At 39.7% G+C, this 23001-nt stretch overlaps 1 protein-coding gene and 2 long non-coding RNA genes across 13 annotated transcripts in view; 1 reads left to right on the top strand and 2 right to left on the bottom strand.

Annotated features, from left to right (window-relative positions):
• Positions 1-23001, bottom strand: part of LOC133218899 (uncharacterized) — a 38753-nt gene that overhangs the window by 4406 nt on the left and 11346 nt on the right. The gene's annotated exons all lie outside the window — the stretch shown is intronic.
• Positions 1-23001, top strand: part of PLD5 (phospholipase D family member 5) — a 164745-nt gene that overhangs the window by 140852 nt on the left and 892 nt on the right. For 9 of the 10 annotated variants that reach the window (XM_061365751.1, XM_061365760.1, XM_061365755.1 and 6 more), the window contains 4 exons: positions 10111-10308; positions 14150-14289; positions 16313-16478; positions 20924-21038. In XM_061365751.1, coding sequence (XP_061221735.1) covers positions 10111-10308; positions 14150-14289; positions 16313-16478; positions 20924-21038 — 619 coding nt within the window. Of the gene's footprint in view, positions 1-10110; positions 10309-14149; positions 14290-16312; positions 16479-20923; positions 21039-21322; positions 21451-23001 lie in introns of those variants that run through there. The other variant, XM_061365753.1, reaches the window with a different exon arrangement.
• LOC133218900 (uncharacterized) lies at positions 10895-22923 on the bottom strand. Its single transcript, XR_009727298.1, has 2 exons — positions 22468-22923; positions 10895-12773 (listed from the first exon to the last, which is right to left on the bottom strand). It is a non-coding gene; the product is annotated as an uncharacterized LOC133218900 (long non-coding RNA).

The following is a 23001-nucleotide window of genomic DNA, read 5'->3' as shown; positions in this document are numbered from 1 at the left end:
TCACTGTGCAGTCACCTTACAGCTTTGTCAAGTAAATGGCAGTCACCAGAACAGTGCAGTTCTTGATGTTGGCCTGGAACTACTCAGTGGCAGGTGTTTTGGTCAGGCAGTGTGTGCAAACAGAAATGTCAGGTCTAGAATTCCTGTACTGGACAATCAAGTTTTTCTAATCGGTATAATGACTTATTAGGCATTTCTGTCAAATTTAATGATATGGTGGATTGCTGTGATTGAGTAGCAAATAAGTTTGTAAGTAGCTCTTCAGCATAGGTGCAGAACCTGCACATGCCATATATATATATACACACGATGAACATAAACTACAGTCTCATGATATATGTTCTGCTTCTATGTATGGAAAACATCTTTTATCATCTTTGGGACTTACATTTTATTACTTTCAACTCTGTATGTGCTGTAACAAAGAACTCAGCTTGAACAGAAATAGTGAGAAATAAATTTGATCTTCTAGTTTCCAGACTGGAAGTGTTAATGCTGAATTGGAGCAACCTGTTTTCATCTATATTTTCAGATATTTATTTCCTTTTCCTATAAAGTGATTACTACCCAACACTGCAGATGGCAATGGCATCAAGCCTTAAAGTTGTCTCACGCTTGTTTTGTGTGGGTTTTGTTTTTTTTTTTCTTTGTTCTGTTCAGTGTTAACTTACGTAAGTGTTGTGCTGACTTTTATTAAATCTCTGACATCTTTGGCACACAATACTTCTGTTTCTTGCACAAAGAGTGCTACACATTATTTAGTTATAAACAATTTTTATATCCACACAGGCAGCATCTGCCATTATCTGAGGAAGGAGAAAACACCCAGGTCATGACCTGATGCAATAAACAGATTAATATTCCTTTTCCCCATGATAAAGCTATAGCATTCATTAGTACTATTTGTAATAATAGTAGTACTTCACCAAGTACAAAGAGGCTTTTCAGATGACCCAAATATCTTTACTTTTATGTGCAACATAGTGCTTTAGCAGAAAGAGGGAATTACGGAAGCATGAATCCATGTGTCCCCAATTTTACTGTTAGGATCAGGAAGCATGAATATGATGTATTAATTTAATTCCATGTTTTCTTCCTAGGAGCATACATCAGGACCACGTCTTTACAGGAGATACTGCTTCCATGTCGAAGCAGCCAGAAACAGCACAAATATCTAAGGTGGTTACTCAGAAGGGTAGGACAAAGAGCTAGTATGGGTTTCTGAAACAGATTTTCATACAGGCTAGCCATTGTCTTGGGGCTGCCTGTGTACTGTTTTGCTACCTTACCTGTCTAAACTGCTTGGATTCCTAGCTTACCTCAAGGTCTTGTACACTGAATTTAATGAAGGCTCAGTCAAAATTTAATTAGAACCTTTGGTCCTCTGCTTACATCAGGAGAAGAGGGTTCTAATTCTGATCAGGTACTCTGGCAAGGCTGAACAGTGGTAATTCATATGCAATGTCATTGTCCCAGTTTGTGTCCGCAGCAGGCCTGCCACCAATCCCTTCAGTTTGCAAAAGGAAGGGATGTGCCTTCTGTGTGCTAATATTATAAATAATACATCTAATTAGCCTATTACATGCTGCTGCATTTCCCTGAAGCCCACACATCTGAAAGCCCCAAAGAAACTGCACTTTGAGAGAAACGTTTAGACATCAATATTGCCCTTATTCTGAGGTCAGTCCTTTGCACTCCTCTCTGTCTTGTACGGCAGATGATGTACAGAGGCTACCCCTCGCAGCATTGCACAGAATGAGAACGAATACTAAGCTTGTGCTGTGATTTCCAGCTGTGTGAGGAGAATGCAAGATAAGGGCTGACAGGACAGGCTCCGATGCAGGGAAGATGGAGAAAGGCAGTGGGAGGTACGCCTGTGTTCATGGTAAAGGAGAGTGCAGGCTTTTCCAGAAGCTAGCAGGATCTTTCACTTCACCTTCTAATTTTTTTACAGTTCCACTTGTTTAATGTCATATGAATGACACTAGTGCTGAACTGTGATGCAGCTTGCCAGCAGTGAGATGGAGGCCAGCCCAATGTGGTCCTTTTCTTCCCAGCCTGCACTTTTCTTTGATATAAGGAACAAAACCTGCATTTCAAAAGAGAAATGGAATCAAATTAGAATCCCCATTAATTAGATTTCGTGCAGTAAAACAAGAAATAAATCAAACATGATCCTGGAAAAATGTTCCTTGCAGTTGCAAGCTTGCATTTCCCCTAAAGAGATACTTGTGCTTGCTTTGAGGGGGTAATGAAACTGTAAACGAAAAGTCATTTGAAAATTATAAATTAGGCTGTGATTATGCCAAGTGATATTAATTATGCTGATAGACTACATAGCAAGGAATTTTAAGTGATTCAGTTCTGCCTTCTGGCTTGCTCTGACAAGCAGCAATGTTTTGGGCTTGGTTTGTTAGTGAGCTTTAGTAGCACATACTTTCTTACAATAGTAAGAAAGCACAAATTTGCCCCCTCAGTTCCGTGTTAGGTTCTATGTGAATATCATCACAGAGAGTTCCATAGTTTAAACAAATTGTATTTGTATCATCTGTACAAGCAGATTTATTTTTGCCCAGTTTTCCGTATCAATAGAGCAGATGGCAGAAAGGAAAAATCACGATGAGTTTTTTCCTAGCATGTTGAGGACACAGGAATTTGTTTTTCCGAATTGCTGCCTCCTCCTCACAAAGTTCATTTTAACCCAGACCATTTTAAAACAAGACCCTGTTCTGCCTGGGCGTCTAGCTTGCTTTGCACCTCGGTGGCAGTACCTTTCACCAGAAATGAAGTGCTGAGCCTCATTTTATTTCAGTGTGTTTTTCTTAAGATCAGGGTGCTATGCAAAGTAATTGTAGGACTATCTAGTGAACGTAAGATGAAGTGGGAATTAGCAGAGCATCACTGTGCAATTTTATGTTCTTGACCTGTGGTCCATCAGAAAAAGGAACGGGACGCAAAAATTATCAGTTCCTAAAATATCTCCTGTGCCTTAGCATGGCAACTTTTTGCCATTAGGTAATAAAGGTAAAAATAACGTATGAAGTTGTAGTTTCCCTGAGATTTCTATTCTGCAAGAACCACAGATCCAAATCTATCACAGGTACTTTCTAAAGGTGAGAATTAAAGACCAGTGGACTGCTAGTGGCTGCCAATTCACATGTACTCTATCAGCTCCAATGGGGTACAGTCAGTTCACTCACGTCCCTTCCTTTCCTGCACTGAGAGCACGTCATGGTTTTCTGCTGACACTCGGTGCCAGTGCTGGGTGCACTCTCTATTGAATGCATCACCTCTTCTTGGTCATATGCTCAGCTTTATTTGCAGCACAGCAACTTGCATGACAGTTTTCCATTTTCAGCGATGGGTTTGAGTACCCTGCTCAGGTTGAGACTGCATTCTGCTGTCAAATGGAAGGGGCTTTTTTCTAGTTCAGTAGAAATTCTGCCTGCCAATTATTTTCAAATCACTTAAATCCAAGGTGACGGAAAATTAACCTTTGGCCTTAGACAACATAAAACCCACTCAAGCATGGGGAGGGCCATAGGCCAGGCACAAGTAATATCCCTGTGCAGGACTCGCAAACTGATTCACTGGAGAATGGTTGAGAGTTGAATATAGGAATATCATAATACCATTTATTCAGTAAGTGCCTATAGAAAATAGGAGCAATAGTTACAATGAAGCAGCTGATCTCTAAATTTAATCTGTTTGCATTCTTTAAGCAATTCTTAAGCTTTCTTCAAAAGCAGTTTCTGGTTTTCAAACTAATAAGGAATCAAGACCATTTATTGTGCCCTAGATGATTTTTGACATGCAAAGGTGATGGTAATTTAAATACAGCATTTATTCACTCTCAGATACTTTAACCTAGACAGAGTTTTACTAACTTCCTGAGAATACAGTGCTTTACCATTTGTATTAATCTCTTCTATTTAGTATTTCCTAACACTAGTGTAGCTTCCATGTTCTTACCAACATGGAAAGAAAAATTGGAACTCGGAGCAGAAGCAGAACTGTGCTGCATTTGGATTTCATTGAATTTCTTTTGATTTTAACATAACAATGCTGTGAAGCCTCTGCTCTGTATTACTAGCCAAGCATGGACCAAGGATTTTAGCTCAGGATGCACAAGGGTAGGTTGCAGTTCCTAGTGAAGTATTAGCTCATGTACATGGTTTTGCTGTCTTGGTGGACTTCACTACCTGTACAGGTTTTGTGAGAGAAGAGCCAGGCAGTGTTGCAGCCTTAGCCTCTTCAGCATCAGGCTGCCTTTTTTAGTTTACATCGGAATGACAGTTGTCTGAATGGGGTCTGTTACACTTACTGAATTTGTGATGAGCACTACTCCTGTAGCCCAAAGTCTGCTACAACAGGCACATCAAACAATACTGCACAGAGAAACACTTTTGCCTTTCTCAAATGTCTTTGTCTCGCCTTTCGTGATGGTCGCTCCACCACAGGCTGCTGCATGGCTGTTACCTGCGCCTGGCGTGGGACTGGCACGTGTATCTGCTCAGCAGGTTTTGGTGAAATTAAAGAATAGCTGCACAGAAGGCAGCCTTAAGATGACACTATATACTACTGAAAAAGACTCACTGAGCATTAAATGATACCATATGAAAGCATAAGGGAGGTTTGCGGTAGGAGTCAGGTAAGACTGATAACCAAGTGCAAAAGAATGTACTTTTTGAGTGCAGGCTAACCAAACAGAACCTATTTTATGAAGAGATGAGCTCACCACTGTAACTGTCTGTGGTCTGCTTTAAGGTGGTAATGAATACACTGTGTCTTACTTTTATTTGGAAGCTACTGAATGTCTTAGGTCCTTTTAAACCTTAGTAACTGATTTGTCAGTATAGGATGCTTTTTGTTACTCTGTTACTGTACCCTGATGTGATTCTGGTTTAGCCGTCATTCCATTTGGAAACTAAAAAAATCACAAGCTTGAATGCAAAACTGAATACATTTTCAAACACCAGAAAATGGCAGATGCACAAAAAACTTTGTGAATTTAATGTGTAATAGACTACTGTAGTTAATCTTGAGTTTCTGTAGGACAGGCAATGGATACCAAACACCTGCTGGTGGTCAGAGCTTTTGGGCAAATGGCAGTTTATGCCCAAGGAGATCTGCCTTTTTCAGAATCGGGCTCGAGTGTGAGCAATCACTAAAAACTTTTCCTTTAAAAGAAATGAAGGAGTTTTCTAAGCCTCCTGCTATGTTTGCTGCAACTCAGATACTGCAGGCTGTGAACCAGATTGTGCCACTCTTATATAGGTCAAACAGTACCTTGCCTACACAGTGGGAGACTGTCTCTTAAAAGTGGAGCTCAAGGTAAATATAAACTGCACTGTCTTGTCTGCACAGTGCAGGATAAGGACACATCGTACACCCTGTCTAACCCATGATCCAAATGTATTTGGAAGCTGTTGCTGCTTGTTAGGAAGCATAGAGTACTGTTGGTCCAGAACCTGTATTGTTGAGGTTCATGTTTTTTTCATTTAATATATGATGCCTGCAAGTGTACAAGGGAAAATAACAGGCAAAATTTCCTGTCAGTGAAATCCTGCTCTTTGTCCAGCCTAGTACGGAGTTCTTCCTCTTGTCATAAAAAGCACTGTTTTTTTTTAGCTAGGCTGTATTTATTACTTTTTATAACTTAACTGATTTCTGTAGTCAGATCATCATTTTTACAGTGGGTATAAGCCACCATTTCTTGAGTCTTGTATAGTAATTCACTTCTCTGGTGCTTTAAGAGATCCCATACGGGCAAGAAAGACAAACACTGACTTGGTAGCCTTTAAGAGTTGCTCTGCATGAATGTAAATAGCATGGGAAGAACAAAGAAAACCAGCTCCTGTGTTTTGTATTCCTTGAGGACTCATGGTGGTTCTTAACAAAGAGGGAAAGAAACCTGCTCGTGACAGGACACTGAATTCTCTATCCAGGAAAGCATTCCTGTCCCCAGCTCCCAGCACATGCCCTGAAAATGTCACTCACAACCAGCTTTATGACTTTAACATCCAAACGTTTCAGTTCCTTTTAAAGGTAATCAAATTTGTGACTCCCTATTCTCATTTCAGATTTGTCTTCCTTAGTTTTATTAAGGTTTTGATTTCTTGACATGTTCTTCATTTTTTCATTAAGGTTTTCATTACTGTCTGAGTTGCTTTTAAAACCCAGGATGGAGAAATACTTCCCTTGCCTTAAGAGCTTTTGCCCTGTAAGATTTTGTCTTAACAGATACCTGAGATGATGCTTAGCTGCAGGTTAGCAAGCCAGGGGCCAACACTCATGTTTTGGTTACTTCAGTATAAACGTGGGGTCTTTTGCTTCTCTTCTGAGACTATTTAAAAAAAAAGTGTGCAATGCCAGCAGCTCTCGAACCACAGATAAAGTCTTTCCCCTTATCTCAATGAAATACCACTTCATACTAAATCTGTCACTTGGCACATCCTTGCTGCCCTCTCTCCACAGTGCATCCAGGATGATAGGCTTTGTGATTAAGTGGAAAAAGAGTAGTCTCGTCTCACCTTAGAGAATGGGAGTGAAAATAGGCTCAGTGTGGAACATGCTTCTGAAACTGTGTATTTTTCATCTCTCTACTGGGGCTGTTCTATAAGAAAGGAGATGCCTCGGGTTTTATTGCATACACATGTGCACTCTTTGTATTGTTTTAATTTCAAGGTGATGTAGCATACGTAAAACAAGATGGTTATGAGGTGCTCAGCTGGTTTCCCAAGAAGCATGATAAGCATTGGAGTTGCTGTCTGCCCTCATGCAAAAACGTGAATCTCTTTTTCAGGTTCAGTCAAATTTGAACTTAAGTTCATAAAAGCTTAATGAAAACAGGCAGCTGGGTAAAGAGGATAACTGTGTTTTTGTTGAGCCCTGTCTTTATCGTGTACCAGGGAATCCATCTGGGGAACAGCTCTTATCATGGCTTCAGAAGCAGGGAAAGCTTTGATCAGTGCTTGCTGCCAGAGAAGCCAAGTGCACTACACAACACAGGGTTCATTACTGTGCTGTAAATACATCTCCTGTAATAGCCTCATTGCAGTCTGCGATGTGAGCATAACCTCGGCCAGGGCACTGGCTTGGCTCCTGCAGACACCCACTCAGAAAGGATCAAGATGCTGCGCAAAATAGGCTGGTCCCCGTGTGCTTCTGTTCATGGGAGAGTCTGTGGGAAAGGCACGGCTAGTGCTTTGTTTTATACTCAGGCTAGCTGGTGATCTATAAAAACTGCTCTTAAAAAAAAAAAACACTAGTGCCCCAGCTTCCTCCCTCTCTGTACATGAGGAAGCACTCAGGCAGAAGGGCAATCCTTAAATTCATAGGGAGAGGACCCGCTGCAAGCACTCCTGCTCCAAGGAGAGCTGCTCACGCAGATGCAATCCTGCCAGCTTCTGCTGTGCTACGAGGACACTATTTTACCTCCGCTTCTAATGGAAAGGATAAAGTGGAATAGTAATAATGGGACTGATAAATGAAAGGAAAACTGTAACCACATAATTATGTCAGAATCAACTAACAGCACTGAAAAGAGAATGAAACTGCATTATGCAGATAGATGTAACAGAATACTATTAGTGAGTCCTTTGCAATGGCATGCCTGGCAATTAACCGAGCAGTATTGGCAGTGCACAATGAAAACAGTGATAATGTATAGTTAAGAATGTTTGGAGACAAACAGTGCATAGAGTAGAGGGACAGCCTAGAAATGAATACAGGAGTGTCGTCAAAGATAACAGCATACAGGGGAAAAACCAAAGATGTTACTCCAAATAGACTGCTTGACTAGGATGTTGGGCATAGTTTGGAGTAATTCATATTTATCATAAAAATTAATTTACTGGCTTATCCATAAATGAAAGGCTGCAGTGCAGCAAGTGGTATTTTCCAAATATTCACAAATTTCCGGTTGTGTGGGCTAATGGAAGAATTCCATATTTTTTTCTGAATTAAAGAAGCTCACAGAAATATTCTGATTTAGACAGTAAGAATAGTAGGTAATGTGCCTGTAGTTGCCCCTATTCAGTAAATACTTGGGAATGAGATCGCTCAGTTGTATATTCTTATGTATGTGGCATTTCCAGGTGGGGGCCTTGAAGAAGGGATAACCCATCGAGTTTCTCACTGAAGTATTGGGATTTGTCGTTTCCTCTAATCCACCATAGAGAGTGAAGATTCAGTTCTATCCTTTGCTCTGCCCACTCTTGCAGAGCAGTTCTCCTCTGCAGTCAGGGAGAATTGCACAGGAACAAGCTCAGAGATAACATCAGTGGGATTGAGTTTACACAGACTTTACATAAAGTTACGCTCCACCAGGAACCACTCCATGTGACTGTGGACATCTAAGGGAATACAACCAGTGGGGATTTTTTTGATGTCAACGGATGAACATGCTGGAGAGTTTGTACTCCCCTTATTGTTTTCATCATGCCAGGCAGACTTCTGAGACATGCTACAAAGACAGCTTGCTTGCAGGAAACCAGCATGTTACACAGTTATCCTACATACTGTTTTCCACCAGATGCATGCAGATATTCTTCTCGTTTTATTTTTGGAGATGGCAGAACTAGTGCGAAATGCAGCTAACGAGAGGTCAGTAGCGTTTGTGCCCAAAGCAGTGCCTTCCTGAGCTACTATAAAGCAAAGGAAGGGAGAGTGTGTACGTGGTTACACTTTAATTACAGAAGTCAGAAAATATGTTTATAAATGAAATTCTGTCAACAACTTAAGTACTCGGGTTGCAATTAATGAAATCTCTGCCAACACAAGATTTATGATGACCAGGAGACACGGTTTTACTTAAATAGAGAATTGAAACTTGTGTCCACAGAAGGCTAAAGCATTTAATTGTACTATGATGTCTGTATTTACTTGGGCTGTTTTTCCTCATGCTTTATATGCGGAAATGTTAATGGTTACAGAGTACTCTTCATGAGAGAAGAGTATAATTATCTCCATTTTCACATGTGAAGAGACTGACACCCAGAAATTTGGAGTACCTTAGGTGAGACAGCAATTCCATTCCATTGCAGTGGGGAACTTAAGAACCTTTTTGTGTCCTAACAGGGTTCCGTATTTACTGTATCATGCTGGATTTAGTAGCACAGTACTTTAGCAACTGATAGTATTAAATACAAGGTTTCTTTTATTTGAAGCTGGAGGATCATACTCCTTCTTCACCAGAGAAATAACTTCAGTCCAATTGTGTTTTATTTATTCTGTCAGGACATGCAGTTCTGACATGCACTGAACATACAAACCCTGTTACTGTTTTTACCTGCTCTTGACTTTGAAGATTTAACTTTTGTGTTTGCCTTTAAAAGAGTGTCATTAGGAATATTCTTGTAGTCGACACTGTGCCCTTGTGGCCAAGAAGGCCAATGGCATCCTGGGGTGTATTAGAAGGGGGGTGGTTAGTAGGTCGAGAGAGGTCCTCCTTCCCCTCTACTCTGCCCTGGTGAGACCTCATCTGGAATATTGTGTCCAGTTCTGGGCCCTCAGTTCAAAAAGGACAGGGACCTGCTGGAGAGAGTCCAGCGCAGGGCAACTAAGATGATTAAGGGAGTGGAGCATCTCCCTTATGAGGAAAGACTGAGGGAGCTGGGTCTCTAAGTTTGGAGAAGAGGAGATTGAGGGGTGACCTTATTAGTGTATATAAATATATAAAGGGGAGTGTCACAGGATGGAGCCAGGCTCTTCTCATGGCAAACAATGAAAGGACAAGGGGTAATGGATACAAATTGGAGCACAAGAGGTTCCACTAACCTGAGAAGAAACTTCTTCTCAGTGAGGGTGACGAACACTGGAACAGGCTGCCCAGGAGGTTGTGGATCTCCCTGGAGACATTCAACCCGCCTGGACACGTTCCTGTGTAACCTTATCTAGGTGTTCCTGCTCCGGCAGGGGGATTGGACTAGATGATCTTTTGAGGTCCCTTCCAATCTCTAACCTACTGTGATACTGTGACAGTACTACTGCTGAGCTCAAGGCATGCTTCTGGAAGAAACCTCTCAGACACTTTTACGTTCTTGCTGCCTGCTTTCACAGATCCGTCAGCCAAAACATCGCTAATGATATGAACTTTTAATTTCACAGATGAAGGAACTCGGCCTCATCGTATACAACTGTAGCTGCCTGGTCCTGGATTTACAAAGGATATTTGCCCTGTACAGTTCACTGAGATACAAGAATAAAATACCACCAAGCTGGTCTAAGAGACTATATGGAGTGTATGATACTCAAAATAAACTGACATTGCAGCTGAACGAGACAAAATCAGAAGCTTTTGTGTCGGTAAGTTCTGAAGTGAGTTGCAGAGAGGGAGGGGAGGAAAGAAAATTATTTAACCCACCAGATTTTTGGAAGGCCTAGAAATTTAACATCATCTTATTTTCCTAATATATCCTTTATGAAGAACAAAGTAGTGAGACCAGGTTAGGCAGGCATTAGCATCTACACAAGTGTTACCAAGTGTCTTTTCACTGATAAAAGAGATGATCACAGTTCCCTGCAGTAAGTCTGACATAATGCTGTGTTCTGTAAGTACCTATCAGGGACAAATTACCCTGGGAAGTAATTTCTGTGACAACAAATGTTTATGGTGTATCTTGAGCCTGTATTTAACTGTTTCTCTAAATCGGCCCTAACTGAAGAGGATGCACATTACTGCTATGTCCTTAACCAAAAGCAGCTACTGAAATTGAGATTCATGTGAGTGACTAGAAAATCAGCTACAGAGACCACTAGAGCTGTCACCTGTATAAGACAGAATTTGTTTGATAGTCTCATAATGCTGGAATAACGAATTATTCTCTTGCCTGGGACAAGCTATTCCAATAGGTATACTTTTGTGGGCAAGTCTGTAACTGACAGGTTCTGAAGAAGTTATTTGCCTTTTCTTGTGGTGCAGAACAGAAAAATCACAATAATTAATTTTTTATTCTGATTCTTTGGCATTGTTCACACAAGAAATTTGCCAGACCTGAAGGTGCTGCACGATTTCATTTGGGCACTGGTTTCTTTCCCTGTAATGTTTACCACTTGCATGCAAAAATGATAGGGGGCCCTTCAAATTAGGTTATTTGCTCTAGTAGATAGAAGGTGATTGACTTGGGAGTAAATGATCTGTTAGTCAGACATCTAAAATGATACAGAATAAGCTTGATACCCATGTACTTTGTAAAGATTAGTTATCTTCACCCTGTTCCATTGAAAGCATTCATACTTCTAGAGAACATTATCTACTTTAGCTTTATTTTTAAACTACATTTTTAATCTTCTAAAATTCAAGCAACAGTCCCCATGGAAGCACTGTCTGTGTATGTATTTTAACTGGGAAGAAATGAAGCACTCCTCCCCCTCAGCAGTGATGCAGCAAAACTGGAAAAAAAGTACACAGAGTGATAGCGATGATGAAAGATGTGAAGTGTCTTTCATTTTGGAGGAAATTACATGAGTAAACTCAGGAATATAATGAAGTTGCCAAAAGTTATTCACTCCTCTGTATAAAGCAAGGGCAAAACCCCATCACTTTATAGCCAATTCTGTCTAAACCAAGACATGTAGCACATCATTAAGTTGTACAGGCAGTAGTAGCACAGATGTTGGTGCAGATGAGTGGTTATACAGGGCAGGGTTTATCTTCACCTGCTGGGAGCCAGGCAACATTCAGCTGTCCAGGATTTTTCACACTCCTACTATCAGTTATGAGACAGAGCTGGTTTAGAGTGGAAATGTTGAAGTGCTGAAGACAGCCATAATTAATAGCCGTCTGAAAAGACACATTCTTCCATTGATTCTGGAGAGTCTTAAGGACTAGCTTAAATTAGGGACTGACTTTCAGGCAGTTAGCTAAAAAGCTGTGAAATGAAAGCCTGCTCTCTTCTTAGCAATCTGTAAGAAATGAAGAAATCCTGCTGAAAGCCAGACCTGGAGGGGCACACAGTAAGGAAAGCTGGGTACAGAGAACTTAAGGAATCTGGGATCCTAGACAAAGACAGTTGGACAGAGACTCTACAAAAACTGCTCTTCTGCAGTTGCAGAACCTTTACTTCCTCCATATAATTCGCATTTTCCTTCTGTGCGGGTAACAAAAGCCTCTTCTTGAAATTCCACTTCAGAAAAAACTACTCAGAAGCTCGATCAGTGAAGTCCAACCTCAAGAGCTACTTGTAATTTGTAGCCACAGCCAGTTGAGCTGGTTCTTCCTTCCTTGATAACAGGCTCTTCAATAAATTCCTAATCTGCTATCAAGTTCTTGATGTTTGCCAGCATGATGCTCTGAAAGGCAGTCCTGGAGTTGCAATGGACTGGTTGGGTGGACCAAGTGTTAACTGCTGTCTGTTCCTGAACTAATGAGAAGTACAAGGTCTCCACAAGCCAGGCAGTTCACTTACTGCCATCGTGGCCCTGCCTGTGCCTACCCAGAGCTGCACCATTTGCTCCTCTAAACCCACATTACCTCCCTCCCTTTTGGTCTGCCCCGTGAGCAGGGGTAAGGCAAGGTACTGCTACCCAGTGAGAATAACAGCCTGCTTTGGCAGGTGAAGAGTATCAAATGGGTATTTGATCAGAACAGCAAGTACTGCTATGGAGAAAAGTACTAAAATACTCAATGACCACAGGGGGGGTTGGCTGTTCCACTGGGTAACAAGTGGAATGCTCAAACACAAGTTGTTACAGTGAGAGCTTTAACAGAAGTTTTTCTTTTAATTATCTTCTAAAGGTCATTCACTTTCCAGTCTTTACATTGAATGCATCTGAAAAAGACAAAGCATAAGAATTCCTTTCTTCAGCTCTTCTGTAACTTTAAACTTCTATTCAAGAAAATAGTAAGAGCGTAAGAACAAAATCTCCATGCAACAGCCTAAAAGTTTCAGATAATAGACATAAATTATACTTAACAAAATCACTGTACGCTTTGTCTTGAGTTGCAGCTCATTCTTTGAAAACATATTTCACATTCAATATTTGTGCTGTATAAAACAAGAAGCACAACACACAGTCACTGATTTGTTTTTAGTTTGGTTTTTATACTCTGGAATCATGGCTTAGTGTTGCTTGGCAACACAGTCATCTCCCAGACTGGCTGATAAAACGTAAGAGGTTTTGGTTGTTTTTATTAGCGTTCAGGAATGGATCTAGAATATTAGTCTTGAAATCTTGCTACAGTTAATTTTCCAGTGTTTTTTGAACTTAGCTATAGTAAATCCTTAAGAACACCAGTCAATGATTAGGAAACCAATACGACAGACATTGTATTGAAAGATAGACAGACTGATCAGAACCCAGGATCTGTCCCTAAAGCAAACTCATCTACATCTGATGTAAACCTGATCTACATCTCAGCTACAACCCAAGCAGGTAACAAAGGTGAGGAGGTGATACAGCAGCAGGAAGGCAGTGGTCTGGCAGGTCCAGCTGTCAAGGAAAAAGGGTAAGTGGCACCTGCTGTAGCTCAATAAAGTGCCTTTAACAACTTCTACTCCCAGGAACTGTGTTGCTCCCTGCTCAGGCAGAAGAGCAGAAGGTCCTGGGCCTCTCTGCCACAGACAGGCAACTCCTGCCACCTTCACTTCCTGATACATTCAACAGCCCTAGACACAAAGCAGAAAAGCTGAAAGCTGGGCTTACCTCTTACCAGTATTAAGTTTATACCTGAAGGTAGGTTTTAAAGATCAGTTTCTTGCAAAACTGAGGCATCTCCCTGTGTCAGTGACTGAGCATGGAACTTTAAACAGAACTGACATAATAGACATAATCCCTGCTCCCAAGTGATGGATCAGGCTTGTGTGGCAAGCACACAGATATTACTCTAATAGTAACCAGTCCTGGGAGGCCATGGAACAAAATTCTCTGAAATATAACTTGAAGGAGAGTTTGATTGATGAAAATGGATGTTTTCAAGTTTGTGTCTTCCACATTTGACCCACAGTTACATCTAAATGGTGAGGCTTTCAGGGGGAAGTTAATCAAATACCTCTCCTTTGTTCCTTTGAGTATTCTAGCAAGACAGTTGAAGGTATCAGTTAATATTCTCTACTAAAATAAATGATACTACTTGCCATCTCAAGAAGAATGAGAGGAAAATAAATCACGTATTTTAAATGCCGTATTTGAAATTTTTCTTTCACAGAATTCACCTAAACTCTTCTGCCCAAAGGACAGAGTCCTGGATATTGAAGCTATATACAGTGTTATCGATGATGCAAAACAGTTTGTATACATAGCTGTGATGGACTACTTGCCGATCGTCATTGACACCAATGCTAAACGGTGAGTGTCTGTGTCCAGGACTATCAGGTTCTCCTAATGCAAATGAGGTCTGTTGAGGAAAATGAACCCACGGGGGATTAGTTACTACTGTGGGCCAATTTCCTGGGGCCCAATTCTGCTCTTATTGAAATCAGTGAGAGTTCCGCCATTGACTTAAATGGGAGCAGAACTGGGACCTAAGAAGACATTTCCAGTTCTGGGTCCTACGCTTTGGATCTGCCTTTCGAAGGAGATCAGAATTTTTCTAGTTTGACCATCTGCAAGTGACTGGGACCCAGGAATACAAGAACCTGCTTATACATGAATCCTGTCTCTTACACTATTATATTCACTATCTTGATACCACAGATGCTGGCATTTTATGAGTATCATACAGATATTCAATGAGAGAATGAGTGTGTGTTTATGTGTGTTAAGAGAGAAATAATGAGAGTTCTTGTATACAACATGGGAGATGTCATTATTTCATTGAAAAAGGCATATAAATTCCAAATTCAGCATAGATGACATTTGAATTATATGACATTTTGGTTAACTGAGAGTTGCTAAAAACAAACAAAACCAAGTAGTATTTAAATACCCTGTTTATATGGACCATAAAAAAGTACTCATGGCCCAAAACTGGAGCCACAGTGTAATAAACCATCCAACTTGGAAGGCAAATATCCAGTGGTTCCTCTGACTCTTAAGTGACACAGTAAATTGAGCATCTAGCAAAGCTCACCATTCCATCCCTGTACTTCATCTGAACAGAGTTAAGTGGAACTAAACACGTGGTTCTGTGCTTTTTTCCAGTTTTACATAATTAAATGATTAATTGTTCAAATTTGCAGAAAAATAACTATAATTTTCCCAGTAAACTTTTCACACAGCCTCTCTCACAGTGAAAGAACCATGGGAAGACCTGCAGGAATTTCATGTTCACAGTGTGCATCCCTCACATTTCTCTCTCATGTTGGAAATGATCTTACTAGAAGTGTTACAGTATTGCAGTTGATGTTATCTCCTACACTCCTTCTCCATTCTCATGCCTGAAGAATTCAGAAATCTACTGAGTTAGGGAGATCCAGGGAAAATGTGTGAATTCTTAACATTCTCCCTACAGCATGGCTTTGTGTTAGAGCCACTGCCACAGCTCCTCTACCTTGTCAGCTCCCAGTTCTCACCTGTGAGTTATTTTTTGGCATTGTAGAGCTCAGATTTCATTAGGCCGAATGCCTTGATCCTGCTGGAATAAAGAAAATGTGTTTTCTCTTGTCTCATTCTGCCTGTCCTGACCTGCTCCCACCAGTGGTCAGGAACACAAAGCTAATTAGTGATTGTGCGAATAGCACCATGGATGCCACTATTCTATTCATGGCAGAACTTCTTTAGTCCTCATCAGGAAAAAAGGTAGCATCCTCCTTAAATGACCCATCTTCATCTACTACTGAAGGATGCCAGTACCCTGCGTAGCAGCAGCTCTCCTTTTCCCAAGCAAGAAGTTACAGAAGGCATTCCAGTCCCTAGACTGTATGGACTCAGTACAGAGGAAGAAAAGTTACCCAGGGAGGGATCCAGTGTTCCTGTTTCCTTACTTGCCTAACCAACAGTAAACCCTTCTTGTCCCTCTGCCTGGACTGGGTAAGCAGCACCCTCTAGCTGTAGCTCATCCTGAGATTCTGTGGCACCATAAGAGCTCCACTGCTCTCACAGTGACAGGGAAGTAACCCTCCCCAGTACAGGCAGACAAGGTACCTGCATTTTATGCAAGTGTTCTGGCAGCTCTATGTGCCCCTACACACATGAAAGATGTGCTCAACCTCACGGCTGACAACTTTGGTGCAGGGCAGAATGACACAAAAAAGAGATGCTGGCAGATTTGTTTATAGTGAGAATCCCTTTAAATGAGAGCAGTATTCCTCCAACAGATAGAAAATGAAATTTGCATGTGTTTTGTTTTCTCTATGATGTCTAGACTTGGCAGTGTAGAAATCCAAGATATTTTTAAGTTCTCTGAATATACTGTATTCTTTCTTCACAGGTACTGGCCATATTTAGACGGGAAGATAAGAGAAGCGTTAGTATTACGAAGTATTAAAGTACGACTTCTCATAAGTTTCTCAAGAGACACAGATCCCCTTACTTTTAACTTCGTTTCATCTCTGAAAGCTATTTGCACTGAAGTTCCAAGCTGTAGTTTGAAAGTTGTAAGTATAATCCATATTGCTTTGTAATACATTTCCCTGCCCTCCAAAAACCAAGAAAACGTCACAAATGGGAGGTGTTTTCTGTTAGTATCAAAGCATTTAGATTTCATTAAATAACACAGGAAATGTAACGTAATGAACTGAATTTTTTCCTAGTAGTAACAACTACAGAAATTAAAACAACAGAATCATGCCAAAAGGCACTCTGTGTGGTAAAACACTACATCTGGTCTTTCACTGCAAAGCTAATAGAGTGAACTGTAGTCATCTCTTGTTTATACTGGCTGATATATGTGACTGCACAAAAACGTGTTTTAGTTGGGATTCATGTAATCTTACTGTTCAGCTGTGTAAGCATCTACTATTCCTTTAGTCAAGTACAAAGTACAAGAAAAAATAATGAAGATTTTACATTAAATTCAGGCTACAGATCAGAATTGTGAAAACTAGAACCACCATTATGTGACCACTTTAGACATGCAATACAGGGAATTGAGAAATACCATTTCTGTTACGTTTGTATTAGAGAAAAGAGTGTCTGGTAAGTACCAATTTAAACTTGATACAGTTCAGTTTAATGGAATTGAGGCACACAGGCAATCAGATACCTTGGATCAATTCATCATGGATGAATTTCTTTTTTTGGGGGGGGTGGTGGTTTGGTTTTGTTGTTGGTTTTTGTTTGGGTGGGGACTTTTTAATAACTGTCTTAATCTGCTGAATTATATGACTTCTTAAACTGACAATCCACTAAATCATTTTGACTTTTTAAAATCTACACTTGTTAAAACAAAGCACTATTAGTATTAGACACACAAAGTGATATTTGTGCATATCTAGAAATAGGGATTTTTGTTGTAATGTACACTGTATTACAAGCTCCCTAGGTAAGAAGCAGCATAAAGTGTAGTTTTAAGTCAAAAAGCCAATACATGGCTGACACTGCTTAAGCTACTTCAATTTTGAGTATTTTCTAGCTTGTTCTGTGTTTATCATTGGAATTCTATTTATGTATTTGAAATTATTTTTTATTTAAGTTCACCTAATGCTCTACATAATCTTATCCATTTCCATCTATCTGCAGCAGGTAGGATCTTTAGTACAGAATTTATCTCGTCAAGAACTAAATGCTAAAATTAAAAAAAAACCCAACAATTTAGACATCTCTTCTAGGTAGATATTCTACCTAGAATATCTGCAGGTAGAAAATACAAATACCACTTCCAGTAAAAAATAAGACTCCCCCAGATTTAAATAGCTGTAAAGATACAGTGCACCTCAGTGATCTCTGTGCTGCGCATCACGTGTTCCACACATTGGGTAAGTCACTGCCTTAAACAAGCCTTGGTATGAGTAATAGCCTGACACTTGGGAGTTTATGGGTATCTGCTTGATTTTGGCTGAAACTGTGAACAGGCTCTGTCATGACACTCCTTTACTTCACAAAACATACAAGAAAGATGAGTACTAGTTTTTAAAAACTCCATTTCTTTTGTATCTTGACATCTGTTCTACCTATGGTCAAAGTGAAACAAAACTGGGGTGCAGAGGAATAGGATAACAAGGTGAAAACTAAACTTAAATCTTTTGAATTACTGGAAAATTCTTCTTTTCCTCTTTGGTTCTCCTTTGGGCATGAGCAAACATAAAGTGAAACTAAACTCTGTACAGAAAATACTGTCATGCAGATGTGTTGTATGAGTTTATACACAAGAACACTGAAATATTAAGAGAAATGTAAGTTACAAATTCAAACAAAGTGCTATGAATTAGCTATGAAACCTCTTCTCCTAAGCACTAATATAATTTTAAAGCTCTAAACTCCTAAAGTAAGAATGGAAAAGACTAATAAAATGTTAGCAGGTGGTGGTGTATTGTTAACACTACTTCTGCTGAAGGCGCATGTTGGAGAATGTTAGGCTGTGTTACTTGATGCCAGTGCTGGTTCACTTGCTCAGCTAAGGTACATGTGCGTTACCGTTTTTGTGAGGGCAGATGGGTTTCCCTACTGGCATCTGTACTGTCAAGCACTAAATAGCTTCTCTGCTGTTGCAGGAGAGCACGTTACATTTTCAGTCCTCTGCTTTTCTTCCTGAATCTGAAATTTTCTCTTATAAAGTTGTAATACAAACAGAACACTAACGTATGATTTTTGCATTCAGCACATCTGCTGAATCTATTTAAATTTGACAACTCTAAGCTTATATGATTATTGTGCCTGACTATTTTCACATGAAGGTATGTAAATTTTTGTGAATTCTCCTAACACTGGGAAGATGACAACTTGTTATGTTTTGGTTTCTAGCACTGAATACTTCACCCATTTGCACATTTTACACTATTCTTTGCAATATTAGTATGTTCCTCATCCCTGTGTGAGTCCTGTCCTTGACTGTCACCCTAGCTGTCCATCTAGGGGACATCCTAAGTGTCCATCAACTGTGCATGTGTGTTCACAGACACTGTGCACACCTGTCTCCATTCCCATTTTGTGGCACCAGGAAAAACATAACCATTTTCTTCTGGCTTTATCCAGAAATTCACAACCCTTTCAGATCTCTGGCTTGCTAAGTGCCCCTACTTTCTGTGCTGGGCACATGTTTGCAGTGCAGTTTCTCAGGCACACAGTCTTGATGTTGTGAAGGAACTAATCCTTAATATCTAGTAAACCTTCCTTTACAGCTGTTAAGATGGTTTGTTCTAATTTCTTAAAAAGTGGAATGCAGTAACTGTAGTGATGGTGAAAAGCTTTGATTAAAGATACGATTTCTTTACTGTGAGGTTTGTGAGTCACTGGAACAAATTGCCAAGGGAGCCTGTGGCTGCCCCATCCGTGGTAGTGTCTCAAGGACAGGCTGGATGGAGCTTTGAGCAACCTGCTCTACTGGGAAGTGTCCCTGCCCATGGCAGGGGAGGTTGGAACTGGATGATCTTTAAGGTCCCTTCCAACCCAAACCATTCTATGGTTCTCTGATAAATCTCACTTACAGGACAGATAATACAGTTTTACATAGAATAATCTTTTTTAGTGACCTTTATAAGGCAATCACTCAAACAGTTCAGGTTGTTTAGCTTGGTTTTGAATTAAAAAAAAATAACTGTATTTGGAATTCTGCTAGTATTTGAACTCATGAAAAGCAATAAGCTGTGCAAGATAACAAGGCCATGTACAGGTAAGTAAGCATGCAGTGACATACCAGATCAAGAGACTGTTTATGGAAACAGCTTTTTCATACTCATTGTAAGTCTGTACCGTATTACCATCCAGTATCAGGGTGCGTGAAAAAAACACAAGCGCTTTTAGTTTTAATCAAGCTGATGATGTAGTCAACCACACACATCACTACATTTCAATAATGAATTTAGTATTTTACAGTTGGTCTTTCAAAGTAGCAATATTCTGAAAGACATCTCCATAACTTAAAAAGATTTGTTCCAGGTTTGTATCGAAAAGAGCACGGGTTCAAGAGATGAACTTTGCATTAAAGAAAACAGACCCCCAAGAATGATCATGGAGTTTTGGGGTGGTGTTTTTCTAATACTATTTTTTGATGTCTTGAGTGGGTGCAGTGTATAGCCCGTTACTTGTACCAGTGATATGCTGTGAAATAGGTTTGTTCTGAGCATCTACACCATCACCTCAATCACAGTTTCCCACTAATGCATTAAATATTCAATTTTCCTTCAACATGTTACTCTCTGCTTATTTTAGAATCTCTATGTATTGCTTTCCTTGATGAAACAAACAATACTTACATTTGTACTGGAAAAATCTCATTTTTGTCTGCTGCTGATGCAGACAGGAGGTACTCATAGCTCCAAAATAATCAATCAAACAAAAAAACCCTAAAAATTTAAAAAATCTTATTGGGACTTTACCCTTTAAGGTAAACCAGATACATTTTCCTCTTCTTGTCTGGAAAATTTGATCTTTCCATATCACATTTAATCCTGAGAAGTTTCTAAGTTTCTGAAATCAGCAAGTTTCCCATTGGAAACTGCAATGTGAACATAAAGATATTAATTCAGTTGTTGGTGTGCCTGCCAATCTGGATCATGAAACAGACTTCTAACCCTAATCTCCCTCAGTGATTGAGGAAATGAGCTAAAGCAAAGTTCTGGCTCTTACCATGCAAAACACAAAGATGGGGATTTTTTGGTTCAATCCACAGCCTTTACTACCTGGCACTGTTTTACTTTCAGCATGCAAGAGCCATGCACTTTGTATAGCTCAGAATACCAAGGCATAACAAATATTATAAACTATGAGAACTTACTCAGTAATAGAATGTATAGTGTTTTATTAAAATTAATGCTTGGCTATAAAAACTCAAGCTGTTCTGTAGCACTAACTCATTTTCAATAAAGAGAACAGACCATATTTTTTTTCTGTCTTATTATAGAGCAGTTCTTATTAACCTACAGTCCATTCTATTTTATGGCAGAAATTCTTTGACCTTGAGGAAGAGAATGCGTGCTTTCTTAAAGAACAGAAGAACACTTCCCTTCCCAAATTAAATCGTAACAAATACATGGTGACTGATGGAGCTGCATATATTGGTAAGTAACTGCATCTCAAGAAATTCTAGTTTGCAGTGAAAAGCCTGAAGTAACACCCATTTGTAAATGAGGAATCTACAGCTGACATGCTTAAGTAATAGTTAATTTCTTTCCTAACCTGGCTGGAAACTGAGCTTTCAGCTTCTTCTCATTTAAAAACTTCTCCCCCTTCCCCCAGGGATCAGTTTCTCAAAAGCAACAGTCTGCTTTCAGTGTTTAAAAAGAGACTGAGAACACAAATACAGCACACTTTATGAAGTAGGCATAAATTGGCATATCTACAGTCCAATGAAGACGCACTGTTCTCCACTTCCCATGTTATTACTAAAGCTGTAAATACTGTTGTACAGATGCCTTTCATCCTCACCTTCTGAAGTATTATTCCATTTAATGGCATTTCAGATACCCTCCTAACAATAGGTAACAGATTTAAATAGTAATTGGGAAGTAAGGTCTAGCAAAAGTTCATTATCCATCAAATGCTTACTGAACACAGGCTGGTAACTTATTTCCTCTTAAAAAAAATATGGCTGCTTGAGCTGTGCATGAGCTGCAGGATCAGAAAACTGCAACCGAACTGAAAGGGAACTCATGAGATTTTATAAAGCTAAGAGAGAAAAAATGCATTCTAATATGCTGCAGCTTGATGCTTTACTAGCATAATTACTCACTCTCACTGCAAAGGGCTTAAAGCCAGCAATTGCGGAGGCAACGAGTGAGGGCAAAGTCTGCAACCCAGAAGCATTCTGTCAATGCACACATAGGAGATGCAGAATCCCAAGTCATGCAGAGATAACAACCAAGAGCTACTCTGAAAAGCTCACCTTGCTGGGCTCTAAGCAGACCCATTCACCTACCCTGCTCTCAACCTGTCCAAATCTTATTTTTCACTTCCAGTAGTGTAGCTTATTCCTCTTGTCTTCCAAATGTTTTAAGTCATCATGTGTACCCCCCAATATTCTTTTTACTCTATTTTAAATTCCTTCCAATAGCCAGATCATATTTCAGTAACTTATAACCTGTCTAAACAGCACGGATTCTTAGCTGAGCTGTTTTTTTTTCTTTCCCATTGTCCTTACATACTTACATATACGTAAATGAAAGAAATACATACTGAAAGCTGTGTACAATGCAAATGTATGTTAAGGATGTGATACACCTTTTACTTGAAAGCATAGGAAGAAATGTCCCATAGGATGAGGCTTCCATTTACCATCCTTGGCAACTTTAGAATTCTTAACATTTTCTGCTGAAGTAGCTGAAATGATACTGAAATAAAATGAATAAATTTCTCAGATACCTTAATATTTATGTATGTTCAGATGTTACTTTTTTTCTCCATTTTTTTTTTCTCCAAAATAATGCATATGTTGTAAATGTACAACTTAAATAGTTCTAGTGAAATAAAGAACTGAAACACTTGGTTTACCTGTTCTCCATTAATCCAATTAACCTCTCTGCCTTGTGATCACCAGGATTTGGAATGTTCCTTTGTTACCTTAGATTCCAACAATGGCGATAATAATTGGCATAAAGCAGTAAAACCTGCTTTTCTTTCCTGAAGCAGTATCTATCAATGGGTAACTTGCATAAGATAGATCTATTGGTTTGGGTCAGCACTGCCATCTACTTTAAATTGTTTATACAGGAGAAAAGAGAAAAATCATTCTTGGCACTGAAAAGGCTGATAAGGAAAGTAGATGGTGTAATATTACACTATATGCAAACGGGAGAGCAGTTTAGTTCTGAATAAATAAAAGAACCTGGTTTCACTTCTTATGAAGGATTAGAGCTGTTAAACTTCCAGAAACTCTGCACTGCACACTGGTACGTAATGGAGTTTTTTCTTTCCCACTAGTACAGAAAACTTACTTCTGCCTGTGCCCAGGTAGGCATTGGGACAAATTATACTGTATCATGCTGGATTAGCTTTGGGGAGATCATTGTGGGGTATTTTTTGTTT

This window comes from Neopsephotus bourkii, unplaced genomic scaffold (assembly GCF_033783945.1).
Source record: "Neopsephotus bourkii isolate Nb327-2 ecotype Australia unplaced genomic scaffold, CSIRO-AGI_Nbou_v1 NB_1292, whole genome shotgun sequence".
Lineage (NCBI taxonomy): Eukaryota > Metazoa > Chordata > Aves > Psittaciformes > Psittacidae > Neopsephotus > Neopsephotus bourkii.
The sequence above is the reverse complement of the archived record's forward strand: the minus strand, read 5'-3'. Positions and strand labels throughout refer to the sequence as shown.